General features: G+C 48.3%; 1 protein-coding gene across 6 annotated transcripts in view; it reads left to right on the top strand.

The window, feature by feature from the left end:
- CBFA2T2 (CBFA2/RUNX1 partner transcriptional co-repressor 2) overlaps nucleotides 1-18,410 on the top strand; it is a 58,277-nt gene that overhangs the window by 25,761 nt on the left and 14,106 nt on the right. For all 6 annotated transcript variants that reach the window (XM_068207458.1, XM_068207456.1, XM_068207457.1 and 3 more), the window contains exon 2: nucleotides 16,656-16,799. In XM_068207458.1, the coding sequence (XP_068063559.1) occupies nucleotides 16,656-16,799 (144 nt within the window). The remainder of the gene's footprint in view (nucleotides 1-16,655; nucleotides 16,800-18,410) is intronic.

The following is an 18,410-nucleotide window of genomic DNA, read 5'->3' as shown; positions in this document are numbered from 1 at the left end:
CCAGCCTTTCCCTCCGCCCCACACAGACCCTTCAGCTTCAACAAAACCCTGAAATCTATTAAGCCCCCGATAGGCTCCAGTTGCTGTTACAACTGGGATGAACATTTTACAAGCAAAGCTAATTACACCCTCTCTGCTTTCTTCCTTTCTTCAGCCCCCACCCCATAAATGTAAAATAACCAGAGGGCAATTGGTAGTAAATTAAATCTTTGTGGTGTCCTGAGAGGAGGTTTCCTTGCTAGCAGGAAGAAGTCTGCTGGGCTTTAGATGTTTTGTTATCTGGGTTTGGGCTTGTTGGGGTTTTTTTTTGTTTGTTTGTTTGTTGTTTTTTTTTTACTAGAAAATGGGAAACTCTGGCATACTGCTGTGACACACCTATTAAAGAGATACACAGATCCCAGCCTGGGTCTGGATAGGAAAGGAAAACATAATTAAACAAGTGGGATGTTAATTTTTGAGTGTAGTCAGCTATTGAGAGGAGCCAAGGAGAAACTCCATGCCAACTGAGGTTACAAATTTCTAGGAGCAATGTGATTTTCTTGTGGTATGATTTATCTACAGGGCAGCAGGTTCCATGAAAGTCCAGATCTCCTAAAATATCCCCTGGGGTAGTGCTGGCATGGAGCATCCTGGGTTTTCCTCACGATAAGATGGGCTGCAGTTGACAAGAGCAGGAGGGAGGGAGCATCCCTTGCTGCCCTACCTGAGCCTGGGAAATGCACCTGCTCTTCAGAGGCACGCTGGGGAACACAGGTGGGTCACATCCTGTGACGTGCCATCGGCCCACCCAGCCCTGGCCCACTTTGTGCCAGGCAGGAGTAGAGGAGGGTGGCAGCTCATGCCCGTGCTGGAGGCATCAGGCAGAGCTTCCCTCTGTGTCCCTGCCTGAGCAGCCTGAGGTCGGTCAGTCACACCTCTCTGGAGAAGTGTTGGGTTTCCCTCACCCGGCTGGACCCCCCAAGGCTGTGCTGGTGGGGTTTGTGCTGGAGGCTCCTGCCACAGCAGCTCATGAGGGGGTGGTGGTCCTTGGAGCACCATGGAGATGTTCCTGCTGCTGCCTCACCTCAGGGGCTGCTGAAGGTGAGACCTTACCAGAACCTGGTACGCCTCAGCTGTTCCAGCTTGGGAGGCCATTCCTCAGGGAATTATCACCTTGTGTGGCTTTGCATTCTTGGTGGTGCCCCAGCAGCCACTTCCATGGGATCTCTCTTGTTCCTGCTGGTGATGCACTGAGCAGTTTGAGCAGAGACCTGGCAGGGCAGCGTGGCAGAGGTGCTGCAGTGTCCCATCGTGGTACATTTGCAGGAAAGCAAACCTCTAGCTGGAAATGATCCTAGAAATGCCCCTCTCTGCTCACAAAGAGACATGGAAGATATAGCCATAATGGAGAATGACATTTTATTCAGCAGAGTCACTGCACTGAGACTTTGCTCAGATACAGAAATCTTTAGGGACAGCTGGAGCTTGGTTGGTTGATCTCAAGATTACAGATGCAACCTTACTTATGGATGGGGAGTGGACTTGCCCTAAGGCTTTGTGTCTCAGCATTGGTGCTCCACCATTTGTCAGGCTGACCTTCAGCACGAGCTGCATCCTGTCTTTGACATGTGGGACCTGCCAATGTAGATTGTGAGGATTTAAAATAAAAATTCTGGTTGCTATCTGAGAATGTTGTTCAGCTGAAGTACTTGGTTTATTTACTGCATGTCCCTCCTTCCTGATCCAGACCTCTCCTGGCTTGGCTGCCTGGCATGGACCACCCAGCTCTTCCTGGGAAGGATCTGTGCAGGTGCAGTGGTGGGGAAGGTAGTGGACTTCTAAAAATATCCCAGCTCTTAGGGGTGCTGTGCAGCCTGGGGAGAGCCACCGGCTACAGCGGGTCAGAAGGTGGATGAAGGAGGCGAGGCAAGCTCGTGGAATATCTCGAGCGATTTTCCTCAGACTTGTTTTAAACCCTTCAAAGTCAAATCTCAAACTTAGGGGGTTTCTTCTCCCTAATTAAATTAACAGGCCATATGGTGTTTACTGTGAGCGCCTGCAATATGGAAGGAGCTACCTCCTGGATCACTTTCTTTTTTCAAAAGCTGCTGCTTTACCTGATGTCACTGTTCTGAAATGTTCTTTTCAGCAGCGGGCATGAGGGGTTATTTCTGCCACCTCAGTGCTGTTGGTGTCACCTTCTGATCCCAGGGTTGAGCTGTACCATAACCTGTTTCTGCAGCTTTCTTTGTTTTTTCTTGTTTTTTTCTTAAGCCATTTTGCTGCTTAGTGGGGAGTGTGTATAAGTCAGGGTTTTTTCATGCTTTTTCACATGCAGGTGGTGATTCTTGTTCTTGGAGCTGAGGAGAATAGAAAACAACTCAGGGTGTTTTTTTGGGGGTGCTAGTTTTTCTTTTAACAACTGCTACCGTTTTTTTTTCATTGAAGGTAGCATGACCATCTCAGAAATATGTAAGACTGTAAGTTTTGTAGAGTTTTGTTCTTTATTAATGGGCTGATTTTAAAGAACTTACTTTGCATGTGCTGCTTTTATCTTTGCATGAAATGTGGAGGAGGAAGTGAAGACCTTGAGGAAGAAACATCATTGGGTTTTTATAAGATCCTTTTAGTTAGCTGAACAGGAAACAGGGTGAGAATCTCTGAACTTGTAGGAGAAGTCAAGGAATGGAAAGTCTCGGATTTTGCTGTCTGTTTTGAGCTGCCCTCACTCTTTTAGCAGGGTTTTTTGGTAGTCATCATTTGTGTGTGAGTGCTCTTGCTGTGAGCTCACCCTGCATCTCTCCAGTGGTGTACCTTAACCTCTCTCTGTGATTTTTAACTTGTTGGTGCATCTATTCCATAGGGGCTGGGTGACCCTTCATCTCCAGCCAGTCTCAGCTGCTTGTGGGGTGTCTGAGCTCCCAGAAACAGATCCATTTGTGGCCGCTGAAAACACCCTGCCACATTAGCATATTCCTGCAACGTATGCTCCAAGGGTGTTTCTTTGCAGAGAAGCCTCTCTAAAGATAGCATCGTGAAGTTCTGTGTTGTCAACCAGGGACACTTGATCTAAAAAACAACATTTGATACACAGACAAGGTTTGCAAATGCCATCTGGATTCTGGGAGATGAGCTAGGTTGTCTCTGTTTTGCATACACTCACCAGGAAAAAAAAAAAAACAAGTGTGTGCAGGCGGATGAATTCTTCAGAGTCACCTGAGCAGAACTGTTTAGTCCACATGAGTGACATGGGACACCTGTGTAATGCCATACCACTGGCTATCATGTCCCTCTGCACCTTCTTAGGGTGCTGGAAATAATTCTGTAGTTCAGTGATATATTATTGGAACCCAGGTGGGATCAATTGAAATTCTCTCACACCAGTAGTATTTTAATCTCCTTTCCAGCATACTGCAAGGCAGAACCTGCAAATGATGCAAAGCCCTGCAGAAATGGGCATCTTTTGAGGGAGGTGGGGATGCAGGGAACGCAGATGTCTTTGTCTGGCTTCAGTTCTGCCTGGTGGAGAGGCTGTCCTCAAACCCATGCCAGCACTAAGAGAAAATGAACACCATGAAAACCTAAAGTAGCCCTCCAGGGTTGGACAGCAAACTCCCTGTCCACTTCTTCCCAGGGACATGTAGCTTATAGAATGTACTTTCCTTCAGGGCCTATTTCTTGACTTTCTAGTTATCCTCTCATATGCAAATCTAATTTGCTTAATGGGCTGGTGAGTGTAATTGAAAGGCAGCCTGCACTTACACGATAGTGAAAAGTCTCACCTGTGCCCGGGCACAGATGGGGCTCTTGCCTCACTGCTGCATCATTAGAGGCAATTTATAGGCACGGTGTCACAGGCTTTGCTGTGACCAGGCAAGGAAAATGGCAGTTTAGAACAAACTTGAGGCTTTGCTGGGTTGTTTTGTGCCCTGGTCTCACAACTTTGGCAATTGAGCTTTTTGGGTTTTTGTCTTGCCCTGTGCTCCAGTTGATGGGGAGCACGTTAGTGCAGGTTACTGGTAACTACTTGAGGACAACCCTAAGAATGATGAATTGGAAAATCTTGTCTGTGCTGTGTGATGGGTTGAAAGTGTGGCAGCAGTAGCTGAGCCAGCCTTCCCTCTCCAGTCCCTGTGCATCACTGAATCTCCAGAAGTCATCCATGGAAATTCTCCACCTCTGCTGCCCACGAGAGGGAGGGGAAGGAGGCACGCAGAAACAGTCACTGCTGTGCACCCATCTCTGCTGGGATCGTTCCCTGAACAGACCAAGAAGTTGTGGATCCCCCATCCCTGGCAGTGTTCATGTTCCAGTTGGACAGGGCTTGGAGTAACCTGCTCTGGTGGAAGGTGTTCAGGGGTTTGGGACAGAGTGATCATCAAGGTCCCATCCAACCCAAACCATTCCATGATTCTAAACACTGAACTTTGATGGTTTTCCTGTCCATCCTGATCTCTCTGTGCCTGGACTCTACAGGGGATGCTGGCTCATGGGGCTCCAGGTGTGTAGGGGCCCCTACACCCCTCCAAAACACACCCCTAAGTGTGTTCCTCCTGTGCTGCCAGCTCCAGGGGATGGTGGAAATTTCCCACAGGCTGGTCAGGCTTGGGGCACAGAGGAAGAGCCATTTGTGTAGTGGTGTGAGTGAGGAGTGTTTTTAAGAGGCAGAATTGTCATTTTGGCAGGGCTCCTGTGTATGCCAGTGATGGCAGGGACTATTAGCTGGGCAGCGCTGAATGCACTTAGCGCCCAAGTGAATGAAGCGAGCTCTCCACAGAGCCAGGGAGCTGGGGAGTCATTAGTGAGGCTTGGCTACCTCAGCAATATCAGCAGGGCAGTGAGAGGGGTGCTGGTGTGGGCAGCAGTGCCAGGGCTGCCTGGGAAAGCCAGCCTGGCTGTGGGGCAAGGGACACTCCTGGTCACACAAGGTCAGGGTGGGTCCGATTGGAAGGGACCACAGCAGGTGGGTCATCCCAGAGCACGTGGCACACAGGGTTGTGTCCAGACAGTTCAGGAACACCTCCAGTGAGGGAGATATTTGCCCTCCCTGGGCATTCCCACACAGGAATGAAGTCTTTCACGTTCATGTGTAACTTCCTGGGCATCGGTTCCTGCCCGTGCCTCTTGACCCACAGAGCAGAGTCTGGTCCCTGCTGTGACCCTTCCCTGCAGACACTGACACAGGGATGGAGTCCCCTCTGGCACTTGTAGGAGGTTGTAAATAATGAGGATTAAAGAGATTTCCCAAATATTTCCTAAGTTCCTCGTGATTTCTTGGACAACTTTCCCAATTTTGGATAAAGTCTGGTGGAGCTTTAGCCCTGGGGCTGGCTGGCAGTGATGAGCTCCTGCTCTTCAGCCTCCATCTGGAGAAGGGAGATTCTGTGTTAGAGTCTGCTTTATATTTGGAAATGGTATGACTTCAGGGACCCAAGGGGGATGTTTTTCTGTATCCTTCCTTGATTGCTTCATTTTGGGTTTGTGGTAGAACTTGGTTAGTGGTTTGTTTTGCACTGGATTTCATTTCTGTTTTGTTTTTGCTAAAATGACCATTGTTTTCCTCTAAACTGGCCCATCTGACTATGAGTTTCTGGACTGCTTTCTTCTCCAGATGGTCAGGATTTGTACCTGGTCTGTGCTTAACAGACAGGTTTGTTGTTAGTTTTGGGTGTTTTTTCTAGTTTAATATAGGCTTTTGTAATAGCTTTGGGTGTCCTTGGTATTATTTGTGCCTCTCTGTGGTCACATTGGTTGTTATGGATTAAATGTGGTTTTCTGCCTTGAGATCTCACTTCTTTCAGAAGTGACCTTGGGTGGTTTTTTTTTTAATTACTGTTATTTACAGTTATTGGTAGTGGTGCTTGAGCTGGTAGCTCTGCTGCTTTGTGTCTGCCTGGTATGCAGAGATTTTTTTATCCCAGTTTGTGCTTTACTCATTTGGAGTACTTTCTACTCACTGGATACCCCTACTCTTAAACCCCAGACCTGCTGTTCCTGTTCTCATTAGCCCAGATCCCTGTGCTCAGTGATATTCATGATGCTCTAAGAAATCCAGATTTGCTCAGTACTGGTTGTTTTCTGAGGTCAGAGCTGATTTTAAGGTTCATTTAGAGTGTTGGGGACCAAACCATCAAGGAGCAGGGTTTGGAAGATGGAGGACAGCAAGAGGGATGTCTTCTTAAATGGTTTTAAAGCTTGACTTTAAATTCCTTCTGTATGTCTTTAGTAATCAGGTTTAAAGCTCCCAAATATTCAGTCACTGGATGATTTTGAGGTGGGTTTGAATTAATCCTTTTATTTCAAAATATTTAATGATTTTTTTCAGACTGTTTCCCCCTTTCCTTGTGTTGCTTGAACTTTGAGGTGCTCCAGGCTGTCTCTGCCCTGCTGTGCAGATCCCTGAGGTGTGTCAGTGTGGGATGGAGACCTGTCCAAGTCATGGACAGTGCCTGTGTTTGTTGTACCCAGTGAGGCAGGATCACTGTGGATCTCAGGGATGCCTGGGGAAAGGACATAATTGCACAGATAAGGCTGTCTCTCCTGAAGGAGCTGCTGTGGCTGAAGGATTTCTGGGTTCTCTGATGACAAAAAACTGGAGTAAACCTTGCTGCCCTCATAACAATCTGTGGGAGCTTTTGTACAGACCATGCACTTCCCTGTAGGAACTTGTCCTGCGTGTGGCCAAACTTATTCCCAGCAGCTAACTGGGAGCAGAGGCACAGGGTGGGCAGGCTCTCAAGTGCCAGGAGCTGTGGGATTGGGATCTGAGCTCACCTGGCACTGTGATAAGGGATCTTACACCATCCCTCAGCTGCTTGGGGTTAAAAATGGACCAGGCAGTGCAGTGGACTCTGCTGGATGGGATGCTTTTCTCAGAGGAAACTCCCAAAATGGTTGTCCTTGGAGAGGCAGGGATTCATCCCACAGTGAGAAGAGCGGGGCTGCTGGTAGGAAGCCTTCAGCAAAGGGGCTCACTGTGCTGACCCAGAAACAGCACCTTTCTCAGCACCTCCTAAATTTCTTATAGAATTGGCTAGGAAATGTCCTCCTTTCCACAGCTTTTCCTGCTGAAACCGAGAGCTGGGACATAAACCACCAGGCAGTGAAAAAAGAGGCTCGCTCACCTGGCGACCATCACTTTTGGGATGAACCAGACTCACCGTGCAGAAGCTGCAGGATTCCCTTGGGAAGGGGGTTGTCCTGGGGAAGCCATGGGAGTGCCAGACCTGCAGTGCTTTCCTGGAGCAGCTCAGCAGGGAGCAGGGCAGTGCTGCAGAGTGGGAGCTGTGGCCTCGCTGCGCTGGTGGCCATCAGCTCCTGCTGGGATCTGCTCTGTGCACATTGCCCTCTCCTCATCTCTTTTGGTAAAGTCGGGCAGCGAGGAGGCTCAGGGTCCTAAATGGAGTTTGTGGGGTGGTGGTGGGATGAATTTGTGGCTTACTCTTATGATGGATATTTAAACCACAAACACTGCTCAGACACCTCTAACTGCAGCATCTGTGTGAGAGGCGCTTGTGGCAGGAGAAGCTGCAGAGCAGCCAGAACCCCCTGGGAATGCTCCCCTTGGATGAGAGAACCCTATAACCCTCCCTGAGGCTCCTCCAGAGCCCTTGCTGAGAAACCCAGCAAAGGCTGCAGTGGTGGTGGCCCCGTGCTGGATCCTCCATGGAGAGCTGTGGGTTCCCTGTGCAGTTCCTTGGGTCACTCCTCGGAGCCTGCTCCAGCAGCTCTGCTTTTCCCAAGCCTGTTTAAATCAGTGGATGCATTCCCATTGACTGTTTGGAGCTGCAGAGAGCCCCTTGGAGCTAATTAGTAATTAGAGGATGCCAATTAACCACGGTTCCCCAGGCTCTGCTGCTTTGCTGGTGCTGCTGGGTTGGAGAAGGAGGGAACAAAATGGAGCCCAGTGCGAATGTGTTTCATCTGGAGAGCAGGAGAAGGGTGGAGCTGCTTGTTAAATGGCCAGCAGTCCAAGTTTTAAAAGGATTTATGAGGGCTAGATAAAATCATGTCCTAAAGGCTGTCTCGAAGCCTCTGTTAAGGTGGAAAATGCTTTCTAAACTTAGAGCTTGTTTCACTGTGTTTCCCCTCTTGGACCTCCCAAAATTTTACAGGTACAAAAGTTCCAGCTTTATTTACTCTAGGCAGAATGAAAAAACAGATTTGCACTCTCAAAATTACAGTGCTCAGTTGTTCCTCTGTATAACCTGTGGATTATACGCCTGCCCACCTTGGGAAATGTGGTCCCTAAACTGTGGCAGAATTTAAGGAATGCTCCTAAGGGAAACAGGTTTTTACTGCCATTGCCAGGGGAACTCGGTCATTCAACCATGAGTTTCCCACTTGTTGGATCACTTCTTACTCTTTGGTGTAAAGCTGGTGTTCACTGGACCCCAGAGAGGTGACTCCATGGCCTTGATGCTCTGGACAGGGAGCAATTTCACACCTTTTAGGAGGGTTACCCCTTAATAAAATTAATTTTTCTATCTAAAAATAGCTGAGATGGTAAAAGTGCTGCTTTTATTTTATTTTTTAAATACAAGCATAATTCTTGCTTTCTCTCTACATGGCATTTACAATAAGTAAAACCCAAGCTCTCTTTTGCTCTGACATCTCATTTCCCCACGTGTAGAAGCGCCACAAAATAATCATTAAATAAAAAAACCCAATCTTTGATAGCAGGCTGTTGCTCCAAGCCTTTCTCCATGGTATCCCTTCTGTACGTGTTGTGTCTGGGCTCCACCAGCCTCAGGAGCCGTTAATCTTCCTGGTGTTTTCTTCCCTGAGGCAAATGAGACACAGATGTTCCCATCTGGAAACTTTGCTCCCGCCACCGTTGTTCTGCTCAGAGTCAGAGGCTTTGGAGAGCAATGCAGCAGGCTGAGACTTTTAAGAACTAATTTTTTGCCATGATTGTGATAATTGCCCGTTTGATATCTGTAACTGCTTTCATTTTTCATTCCGAGTGCTTTAGCCCAAGGAGTAAATAGTGCAGGGGAGGAAATATTGCTTAATATTGTTATGGGAGTGGGTGATTTAAAAAAAATAGTCTTGATCCTGTAATGTTAAATGGAACAAGGAATTAATGAAAAATTACCAAAAATACTTAGCAGTATCTAAGCAAATGAATTAGTGAGCAGCTCTGGCTTTGCTGAGCAAGCACCCTGTCCCAGGTTATAACCCAGCCAAAGGGGTGGTTTGGGGAGGCTGCATCACTCCCCTCAGTCCCCAGAGTGCTTCCTATCCTAAAACTGCAATGCAGGCCTTGGTTTCCAGGAATGTATTCTCCTGGGCTATATTCCAGGAGCGTATGCCTCCCTCCAGGGTGGCTGTCTCTGATGAGGGCAGAGCAATCAGCTGGTGAGGATGAGGAGGGTTCCATGCACCAGGGCACCTCGGGCTCCCTGGCAGAGCTCACAGCATCCCTTTGAGACAATGATGAGCAAAAGCTGCTGCCAGGGGCATCAAGGGATGAACTTGGGTCCCCAAAATATTTTTGTAGGGATGCTTGTGGTGTGGGAAGGGAATGGATGTGGTGTGGTGGCTAGAGCAGCAACAACTCCTGGGTGGAAATGGCTGTCAGGGTAACTATTCCCTGCCTCCTTCATGGAAAGAGAGCAGGAGAGTGGGGATTACCACAACAGGGTGGATTGTGTTCTTGTAAAAGCAAGATGAATTTGGGGGCTTGATGTACAACGGCTGTGGGGTGTGTTGGATCCGATCGTTTGTGGGGTGAATCCCACATCCCACAGGTTTGGTCCTGGCCGAGTCGGTGGCCCCAGAGGAGGGCAGAGCTCAGGAGGCAGGAGTGCTCCGCAGGCAGGTTTGTGCTGCTGGGCCATGGCACAGGCAGAGCTGGAGCTGCCGCTGCCTTGTCTGCCTGGGAACTGCCCCGAAATCCAACCTGTGCTACTGCTGAGTTCCTAGAGCCAGGCACATTAATAGGATTTTATAAAAATCACTGAAGGGCAAGACGGATAAAGATCTGCAGTCTGCCTTCAGGAATAAATTATTAATCTTATTTCCCTTATTAACTGCTTTCTGGACTGCTTGTGAACGATAACATACTTTGCTCTTTCAAGTTCTTCTATCTGAGTTTCACATTGAATTGAGATTTAAAGTGAAACAGCTGTGTGTGGGAGAGGACTAGATGGCAATGGAGATACACGCGTTTATTTTTGATTTATAAAATGCCTATCCCAGGCTCAGCAGCTCCCTCCTGTGTGATGCAAGGCTCTCCTGAGAGGTGCCGAGCCCTCTCCACTCCCACAGCATCTTACAGCTCAGGAGCTGGGCTGTGCCATAAAACCCAGCTAAAGGGGGTAAAAATAGGCTGATCACACGTGGTGGAGGAAATATCTGTATAGGGACATGAGTTACCCACTGGCACTGCTGCTGTAGAAGCATCTTGGCCAACTCCATGGCGTGGAGGGAGGAGGATGGACAGGGACCTCGTGTGACCTGCCCTTGCTGGTGACCTGGTTATGCCACACACTCGTGTCCCACAGCGCTGGTTGTAAATCACCTTTTGTTGACTCAAGCAAAGAAAGACCTCTAGAAACCACCCCACAAGCAAATAAATGTTAATATTTGTAGAGAGAAGTCATCTTGACTACAGACCTCCCAGTGTCTCACTCTCCTCCAAATTGGGACAGACCCAACCATCCCTTTTTTCTGAAAGCTGCTGTATTGGCTGTCTTGTTCCTGATGCTTATCTTCAATCTTCCCTCTCAATCGCTTTTTGATGCAGCAATGCTGCAAAAAGATAAAATATTACTTTTCCCTTGATGATGTGATTTGAGTTTGAGCTTGGGGGAAGCTGCCTGGAAGCAGGTGAGGGAGGGAATTGCAGTGGAGAAGCAGTAAATGGCATCTTCTGGAAGCCTGAGTAATGATGCTCTTGCTTTGCATGTAGATCACCTCTCATCTGCATGCCTTGGAGAACTGCAAAGGTGCTCTACAGATGGCTTAGAGCCATCAAGGGGAGGGAAAGGCAACCTTGGAGCAGAGGAAAGATGTTAATAAAATTTAAATGTAATTCTTCCCATTTCTCAGTTCCTAAATGTGAAAAATATTAGCTTGGTGGAGACTGAAAACAGATGGTGAGCAGTTGGAGTAGATAAGCATGTTATTCAAAATAAACATTCGCCAGAGCTGGGGAGGTGGCGAACCATATTTCATTTCACCCTATTTACATTATCAGGTCAGGTTACACTGATGCTGCCTCTCGTCTGCATTCAGATGATCAACAGGGACCCTGTGACGAGCCAACTGCAGCACGTCCTCCTCGCTGGGGACGTCAGGGCTGGCATGGCTGGGCTGGGGCATTTCCCTGGCCTGCCCTCCAGCACGAGACATGGAGCTACTTGCAGAGTTATACAACAGTTTGGGTCAGAGGGGGCTGTTAAAGGTCTGGCCCTCCTTCCTTTCCCTCTTTCCAATGCCCTCTCTGTCTATTTAGCTAAGTTTGGCATTGCTTTATCTAAAACCAGAGACTCTGATCTGTGTAAATGGTGGGGAAAGAAGTTCCAAGGACTGTTTGTAGGAAGGGCTCATTTTGCTGACTTGTAGGCGGTCTATAATTCATGCCTCTCGCCCAAGTGCTCACCCTGGTGTTGGGGCCGGTGCAAAGACAGGTGTGGCTGATCTCCCTTGCTGGATCACCTCTGGGGTGTCTGTTTGTCCACTGGCTCTGGAATAAGCTCAGACCTGGCTCGTGGGTGACCAAAGAATTTCTCCTGCTGAACGTGACCTTGGCTGTTGTTACTGGGACAGTTCTCCAGTCCCTTGCTCTCAAGAGACAGGTATGACTTTGGGGCTTTTAACTTTTTGGGGTCAGGAGAGGCATTTTAGGTTATGAATATGTTCTGCCTGTTCCAGATGAAAGCTGAAAAACATCTGCTTTGATTAAACTTCTTTCTGTCTGAAATCATTACATGCTTTCCCTCCTGAGACTGAACCACTGGGCAAACCCTTGTACACAGCCTTTTACTCAAAAAAACACCTTTGTTAATTTACAGGTTTGCAATGTAACCACTTAGTGGTAAAAGCTTTGTTGACAAGGTCTGATTTTGAGCCTGTTCTCTGTCCTGCAAGCTGCCAAAGGGAAAAGCAAACCCTTACCTGAGCATATAGCTGCTGGTGTCACAGGGCTGTCTCATGTTACATGTAGTTTTCTCTTATTTCTTCCAAGATATTTCATGGTTTGACTTCTGCAGAAAGCTGGAGAGCCCAAGTCTGGCACATGGGCTGGTGAGACACACATCTGACTCTTTGCAGCTTATTTACAAATGACAGCTCCAAAATCACTCCCAGGGCATGCAGGTTCATCCTTCCTCCTTAACTCTTGTGCCATGGAATCAAGGGGAATCCTACTTGTGCATCAGGAATGGCTTGAAGATACCACTCAGGGAGGTGACTGGATTAAATTGTGCCCATGCAGACACTGCAGTGTAAATTCATATAAAGCATCCCCATTTTATGCTCTGTAGCAGTGGCTCTTCCTCTCTTCTCTTGGTCTCAACAAATCCATGGCACTGCCAGGGAATCTAGATCAAGGCTTTCTCTTGAGCAGAGTGGAGCACCTCCTGGTACTGCCTTGAATTATATTTTGAACTTTGGGAAGAGGATGAGGAGGAGACCATTTGTGTCTGTCTGCCTCACTGTCACTCTTCTCCTGTTCCTAATCTTGCTTTCTGGGGGAAGGTAACATCTAGTTCTCCTCATGCACTGTATCTACTTCTTTTTCATCACTTAGTTTATTCTCTAATTGCCAAAGGAATTTAAGGATTACATTAAATTCCAGTGTAGTTGAGATACTCCCTAACTTGTTGCTGTTTTTTTTTTTTCTTCTGCCTTTTCCCTTTTTTCAAGTCCACAGGCATGAAGAGATTAATGAAGCAGTTTCTTTATACAGTTTATAGTGCAAGTAAATGCTGAAGTTACCTGCCACAGCACCACTCTCTTTGTACTAAACACTATAGGTAGAACACTTCTTTAAAGAAAATAAATAGCATGAGATCTGTCTGGAGCTGGTGTTGAAACTGCCTCTCTGAGATGTGCTGTGGTGTTGGAGAGCTGGGAGCACAGGAGTGGGACCTCTCTGAGCATCAGTTGAGACCCCAGACTTTTTCTTGGCGTCTTGTCCCATTGCGTCACTTTGCTCTTTCTCCTCTCCAGAAAGGAAAATCATCAGCTGCACTTAATCCTGACATATGTTCCTCTTTAATTTGTTACGCCAGGATGGCAACTGGAGCAGCGAAGGAAATCTGGTGCACACCGACAGCCAGAGCGGAGCCAGATGAACCCGGGGCCTTGCAGCGTGTCGGGGAGGGAGGGAGGGAGGGCTCCAGGTGTACTCACAGCTCTGGGCTTTCTGGTCTCTTGCACACCTGGGCTCCTTAAATGGGGCACAGGAATATCTAGGGCAGGAGCACAGGCTGCTCTGCGGCTGCAGCTGCCCGTGCCCAGCCGGCAGCGCGAGCTGCTGAGAGCTGTGACATCCGCGCCGCAAACCCGGCGCTGCTGGGAGGAGATGGAATTCCTGCGTGGAGCCAGGACTAAAACAGCATCTCCTTGGGTTTTGTTTCCTCTGAGTCCTCTTCCCATGGGAAATTCCTGTATGTCTGAGGCTGGGAAGGCAGCTCTCCCACCCAGGTGTCCACATTGCTGCTGCCTCTGTCCCTGGTCACCTTGGGCAGGTCCTGATGCAGAGCTGAGCACGTGTCGCTGCAAAGTTTGGACATTTGGGGGCTTGACAGCCAGAGTGTTGTGCCATAAATATGTCTGGCCTGCTCCTGCAGGCACTGCTTGAGAAGTAACAACAGCATTTGTGTTTCTGATCCAGGTGAGGTTTGGAAGGAGGAGGTTTTGTAGGAAAACAGTGCAATGTTTCCAGTTTGGGCAGGTATCTTGCTCTGGTGCTTGGAGCATTCAGTCATTGACAACAATTATTCTTGTTAGAGTATCATCCAAAGTCTATGATGGCATTTGACTCTTTAGGTGAGTGACTCAGCTGGTGACTTGCACACGTTTTGAGGAGCATCTCTGCACCTCCCTGTGCAAATGGAGGCAGCACTGAAAAGCTGCTCTTGGTGAGCCAGTAAATATTTCCAAGTGGTGGAAGTGAAAGAATGAGACCAGGAAGGCAGCCTTTCTCCAGGGAGCAGCTCACTGGCTCAGTTTTAGCCCCAGGTCAACTGAAGGCTGACTCAAGCCCTTGGTCACAGCCTGGTTTGCTCAGATGATTCTCATTAAATGGACATGTTAGGCTAAAAAAGGAGAGCTTCAGAAAGATGTTTTTTATCTGCATTTATAGATGCCCCAGGTCATTAGCAGGAAGCTTTTAAATTTAACAATCCTGTTTTCTTCTTGTCTGTTGGAGTGGGCTTGGAAAAGAAGGTGTTGGCTTCTTGTGGGCTTCAGTTTTGGTGTCTCACACAGTAGCTGGTTTTATTTTGGGGTTATAAATTCTATGTGAAAGTTGTCTCCCTGCCTGTAAATTAACCAAATTAGTTCTGCTTTCTTAATGTGCCCTAGGAACATTTTAGGAAAGAATAGGAGAGAACTTAAGGATTTCATGTCCTCCAGAGTATGGCAATATTGGGTTGGCCATGTACACCTGGAAAAGGGGGTTTCATGGGAAGGGGGAGGAGAGGAGGCAGGTGGGTGACAGAGGGTCCCTGGATGGTCATTGGGCAGCTGACACTGAGTGCTGGAGAGGCACAATTAGTGCTGTTTTGATAGAAAAATTTGGGTCATTTAGCAATGTGTCCCTTCCTTGCCTGAGTGAGGGAACTCAGACTTTTTGTGGTAGAAATACCCCTAACTTTGTGTACAAAATTTCACTGTTTTGCTGCATTTATGCAGCGAGGAAAGAAAGTCAGGGGGTTTTCCCTGCTCTTGCTGATAAACTCACCTGCTGGAATAGGTGCCTACATGTATAAATGATATCATGTTCCTACATCAATGCATGGTTATTCATCTGAGTATCATATTCAAGCATGGGAATGACAGGCAGGGTCTGCACATCAGGGTTCAATTGTATGGAAGCTGGACCACATGCACAGTAGTTTGCAATATGGGATTAATGTAGTTATTATATGTTAAAATTAATAGTAGTTTCCCTTGGCTCAATATCTCTCTACTTCATGAAAGCAAAGCCTAGAAGTTTTTCCTTTTCTTGAAAGCAGGCTTAGATAAATGAAGACACAAATGTTCTGAGATGAGGGTTTTGTAGCGATTCCAACCCAAGTTATTCCACCTGTACTGACAGGGCAGGAAAACATGGATTTTCAGTGTGTATCATCCCTGCTTCCCCTTCCTGCAAACAGCAGAAAGAAATGCTGGGAATAACAAAGTTCATTTGTTACCTCGCTGGCATTCCCCATGACTTGCCATAAGGAAAATAAATGAGGTGGCTCGGTGGCTGAGCAGGTGCTGGGGCTGACAGAGCAGATCCCAGGCAGCAGCACGAGGGCTCAGGTGCCAGTTTGTGTTTTCTCTGCTCTCAAAAGCAGCATTTTTGTTGTTGGGAGTCGAGAAGTAGCAGGTTTGGGTTTTATTTCAGTGCAGAATTTTGCCACCTATTCAGCGCTCTATGGGGAGGCAGCATTTCATCATTTGCCCAGGCTCAAAAGCTGAGTTTCTTGCAGCTGACAGATATTGGTAAGAGCTGTGGATAACAAATTAGATGGTAATGGTCCCGAGCCCAGCTTGCATCGCTGGAGTAGTGGAAGTTGAGTTGAGCTCCCTCACAGCCTGAGCTGGGGTGCAGCTGGACGTGCTGGGGACCCGGCCGTGTTCCTGGGTGGGACAAGCTGCTCACATCTCATTAGTGAGTTAATTGAGCAAGGGGAGGGGCAGCTTGAAGAGCAGGGAGTGGGGACCACAATCTCAGAGGGATGATTTCTTTGGGGTCATGGGCACTGGAGACACTGGCAGTGCAATACAGAGCACCCCACAGGAACTGTGCTTTGAGATCCTTAGGCTTTGTCTGCTGAGCTGTCTGCATTTTAAAAACCAAAAATACCCCAAAACACCCCTCTCAAAAAAAAAAAAAGAAAAAAAAGGCATTCCAGTATTACATTAGGGTGTTTCTTCCCTTTTGTCTTGTGAAGCTGATCCCAGCCACTGGAGCTGGGAGTGTGGTCACACTGTTCCCCTGAGCTGGGACATCCCTCAAGGCTGGAAAGGAAGCTGCAGGTGGAGCTGGTCATAGATTAGACACCAGAGACTGCACACAAGAGTGGGGCTGTAACTGATAGCAGCTCATCTCTACAACTCCAGGCCCATTCCAGTCACTTCTGGCACAGCCCAAGTCCAGAGTACTGCTTGCATGGCTCCCAGAGGTTGGGATTCCTCTGGAAAGGCTCATCGAGGTGTGTACCAGAGAGATCTTAAACAGGGGCAAAGCAAATCGACAGAAACACTTTGAACAGCGTCTTTGGGCATGAGGGGTGAGGAGATGGAGTCAGGAGACTGGGATGGTGAGCACAGACACCACAGGCATGACCCCTGGTGCCTGTCCCCAGCTCGGGGCCCTCCAGAGCAGCGTGGGAGCCTTGCCTGACTTCCCCCAGCTCTTATCTTCACCCCTGCAACTGTTCCCGGCGTGCTGGGCGGGGAAACGCGTGTCCGTGACTGTCACTAAGCCTTGCCACCTTCTCTTGGTACAGTTGCTGGTGAGAAGAGGGTGCCAGTGATGCCCGGATCGCCCGTGGAAGTGAAGATACAGTCCAGGTCCTCTCCTCCCAACATGCCACCGCTGCCCCCGGTCAACGCCGGCGGCCCCCGGCCCGTGTCCTTCACTCCGACTGCACGTAAGCCCGGCTTAGCTCAGTACTGCTGCTTGTCCTGGGACCAGCTCTAGCCAGCAGGGCAGGCTCTGCTCACAGAACTCCCTGGGATGTCCCAGCCATCAGCCAGGGCACGGCGGGTGATGCTGCCTGGCTGTGCGGGAGGGGGGACCGGGGCTTTCCTGCAGTTCTGTAGTGCATGCAGGACATAAAACAGGCTCTGTAATCCCCCTTTGTCCCCCTGCCTGCTCCTGCCTTGCTCCTGGTGCTGTCTTGAGTCTTTCTCTTTGCAGGTGCAGCCTTGATTTCCACCATAAACTCCTTAAGAAATTGAATCTTTTATCAGGTCAGCTTCAAGCAAGCCAAGAGCTGGGCTTTCCTCTTTATCTTTTGGAGGAGTTAATTCCCACTCTGCTGTATCTCATTTTGCAGACAGCATTCCTGCAGCTGAGATTAGAAAGTTTTTCATTTTTTAATTTCCCAGCCTTGAAAATTCCTTGCTGTCCATCCAGATTCTCTTTTTTCCATCTTCTCTTTATAATCTTTCCTATTAAGCCACAGTCAGTCCTGATCCTGCCCAGCTGTAGCACAGCCTTGCACCCACTTCTTCTGGCTGAGTGTTGCTCAGAGGTGACTCCATGGATGGAAAGGACCTTCAGCCTTTTCTTACAGACTAGAAAAGGTCTTTTTTTTCCTTCTTTAGCCAACATTTAAGCCATTTAATGTCTTTTTAAAAGCATTGTTCCGGAGCAAAGCTGCTTTACTTTGTTGGGCACGGAGTTATCTGACCCCTACACATGGCATGTACATATTTTCCATGCTCTCCTCGCCCCTTTTCCCTGCTCAGAGTGTTCCCCAGCTGGTTCTGCGTTGCTGTGCTGTCCATGACAGTGTCTGGGCTATCTCAGAGTTCCATGCTGGCAGTGGGGTTTGCAGATTTCCAGCCCAGCCTCCTGGAGGACACACTGTGATGTGCTGGCAGCAGCACTAATCACTGGGTTATCCCGCCAGACACATTGTCCCCATCTTTATGTGCTCAGGCGTTTTTAATGGCTCTCCTTTTGCTCAGGCAGAAAAAGACCATTAGCAAAGTGACAGAAATTAATTTTTCCAATGAGGATGCTTGGCACACTGTTAAGGGCCAAGAAGCCTGAATCTGCTGATTGCAGATGACTTAATTGCCTCTTTCCAAGACACATGAGAGATGTGACCTATGGTGAAGTTCATTCTTGCTTTTTCATTTCTCAGTTGCACCAGAGGGTCTTGATCACTCAGTGGGGGTGTGACCTGCCCTGGCTTGGGCAGGTGAGGTGGAGCAGTTGGAACAAAGCCATGCCTGCCTGTGGATCACTAACACAGGGTTGGAGAAGCAGCAAAACCTTTGATTGTGTAGGACCTAAGGCAGAATTTAAGAGCAGCCTTAGATGATGAGTTTGTTCCCAGGAATTTTATCATCCTGCTGTCCCCAAACCAGCAATCCCACTGGTCTTGGTACGCTGCCTCGCTTGCTCCAGCACCGTGCTCTCACCTGGAAGTCGAGGTGCCAGCCCTGCTGTGTGGTCTGTGGTGGAGCAGATCCTGGTGATGTGCAGGATCAGATAACTAACAGCTGCCCTGTGGTGGTGCCGTTGGCAG

This window comes from Anomalospiza imberbis, chromosome 17, assembly GCF_031753505.1.
Source record: "Anomalospiza imberbis isolate Cuckoo-Finch-1a 21T00152 chromosome 17, ASM3175350v1, whole genome shotgun sequence".
NCBI lineage: Eukaryota > Metazoa > Chordata > Aves > Passeriformes > Viduidae > Anomalospiza > Anomalospiza imberbis.
This window is presented reverse-complemented; position numbering and strand designations above follow the sequence as displayed.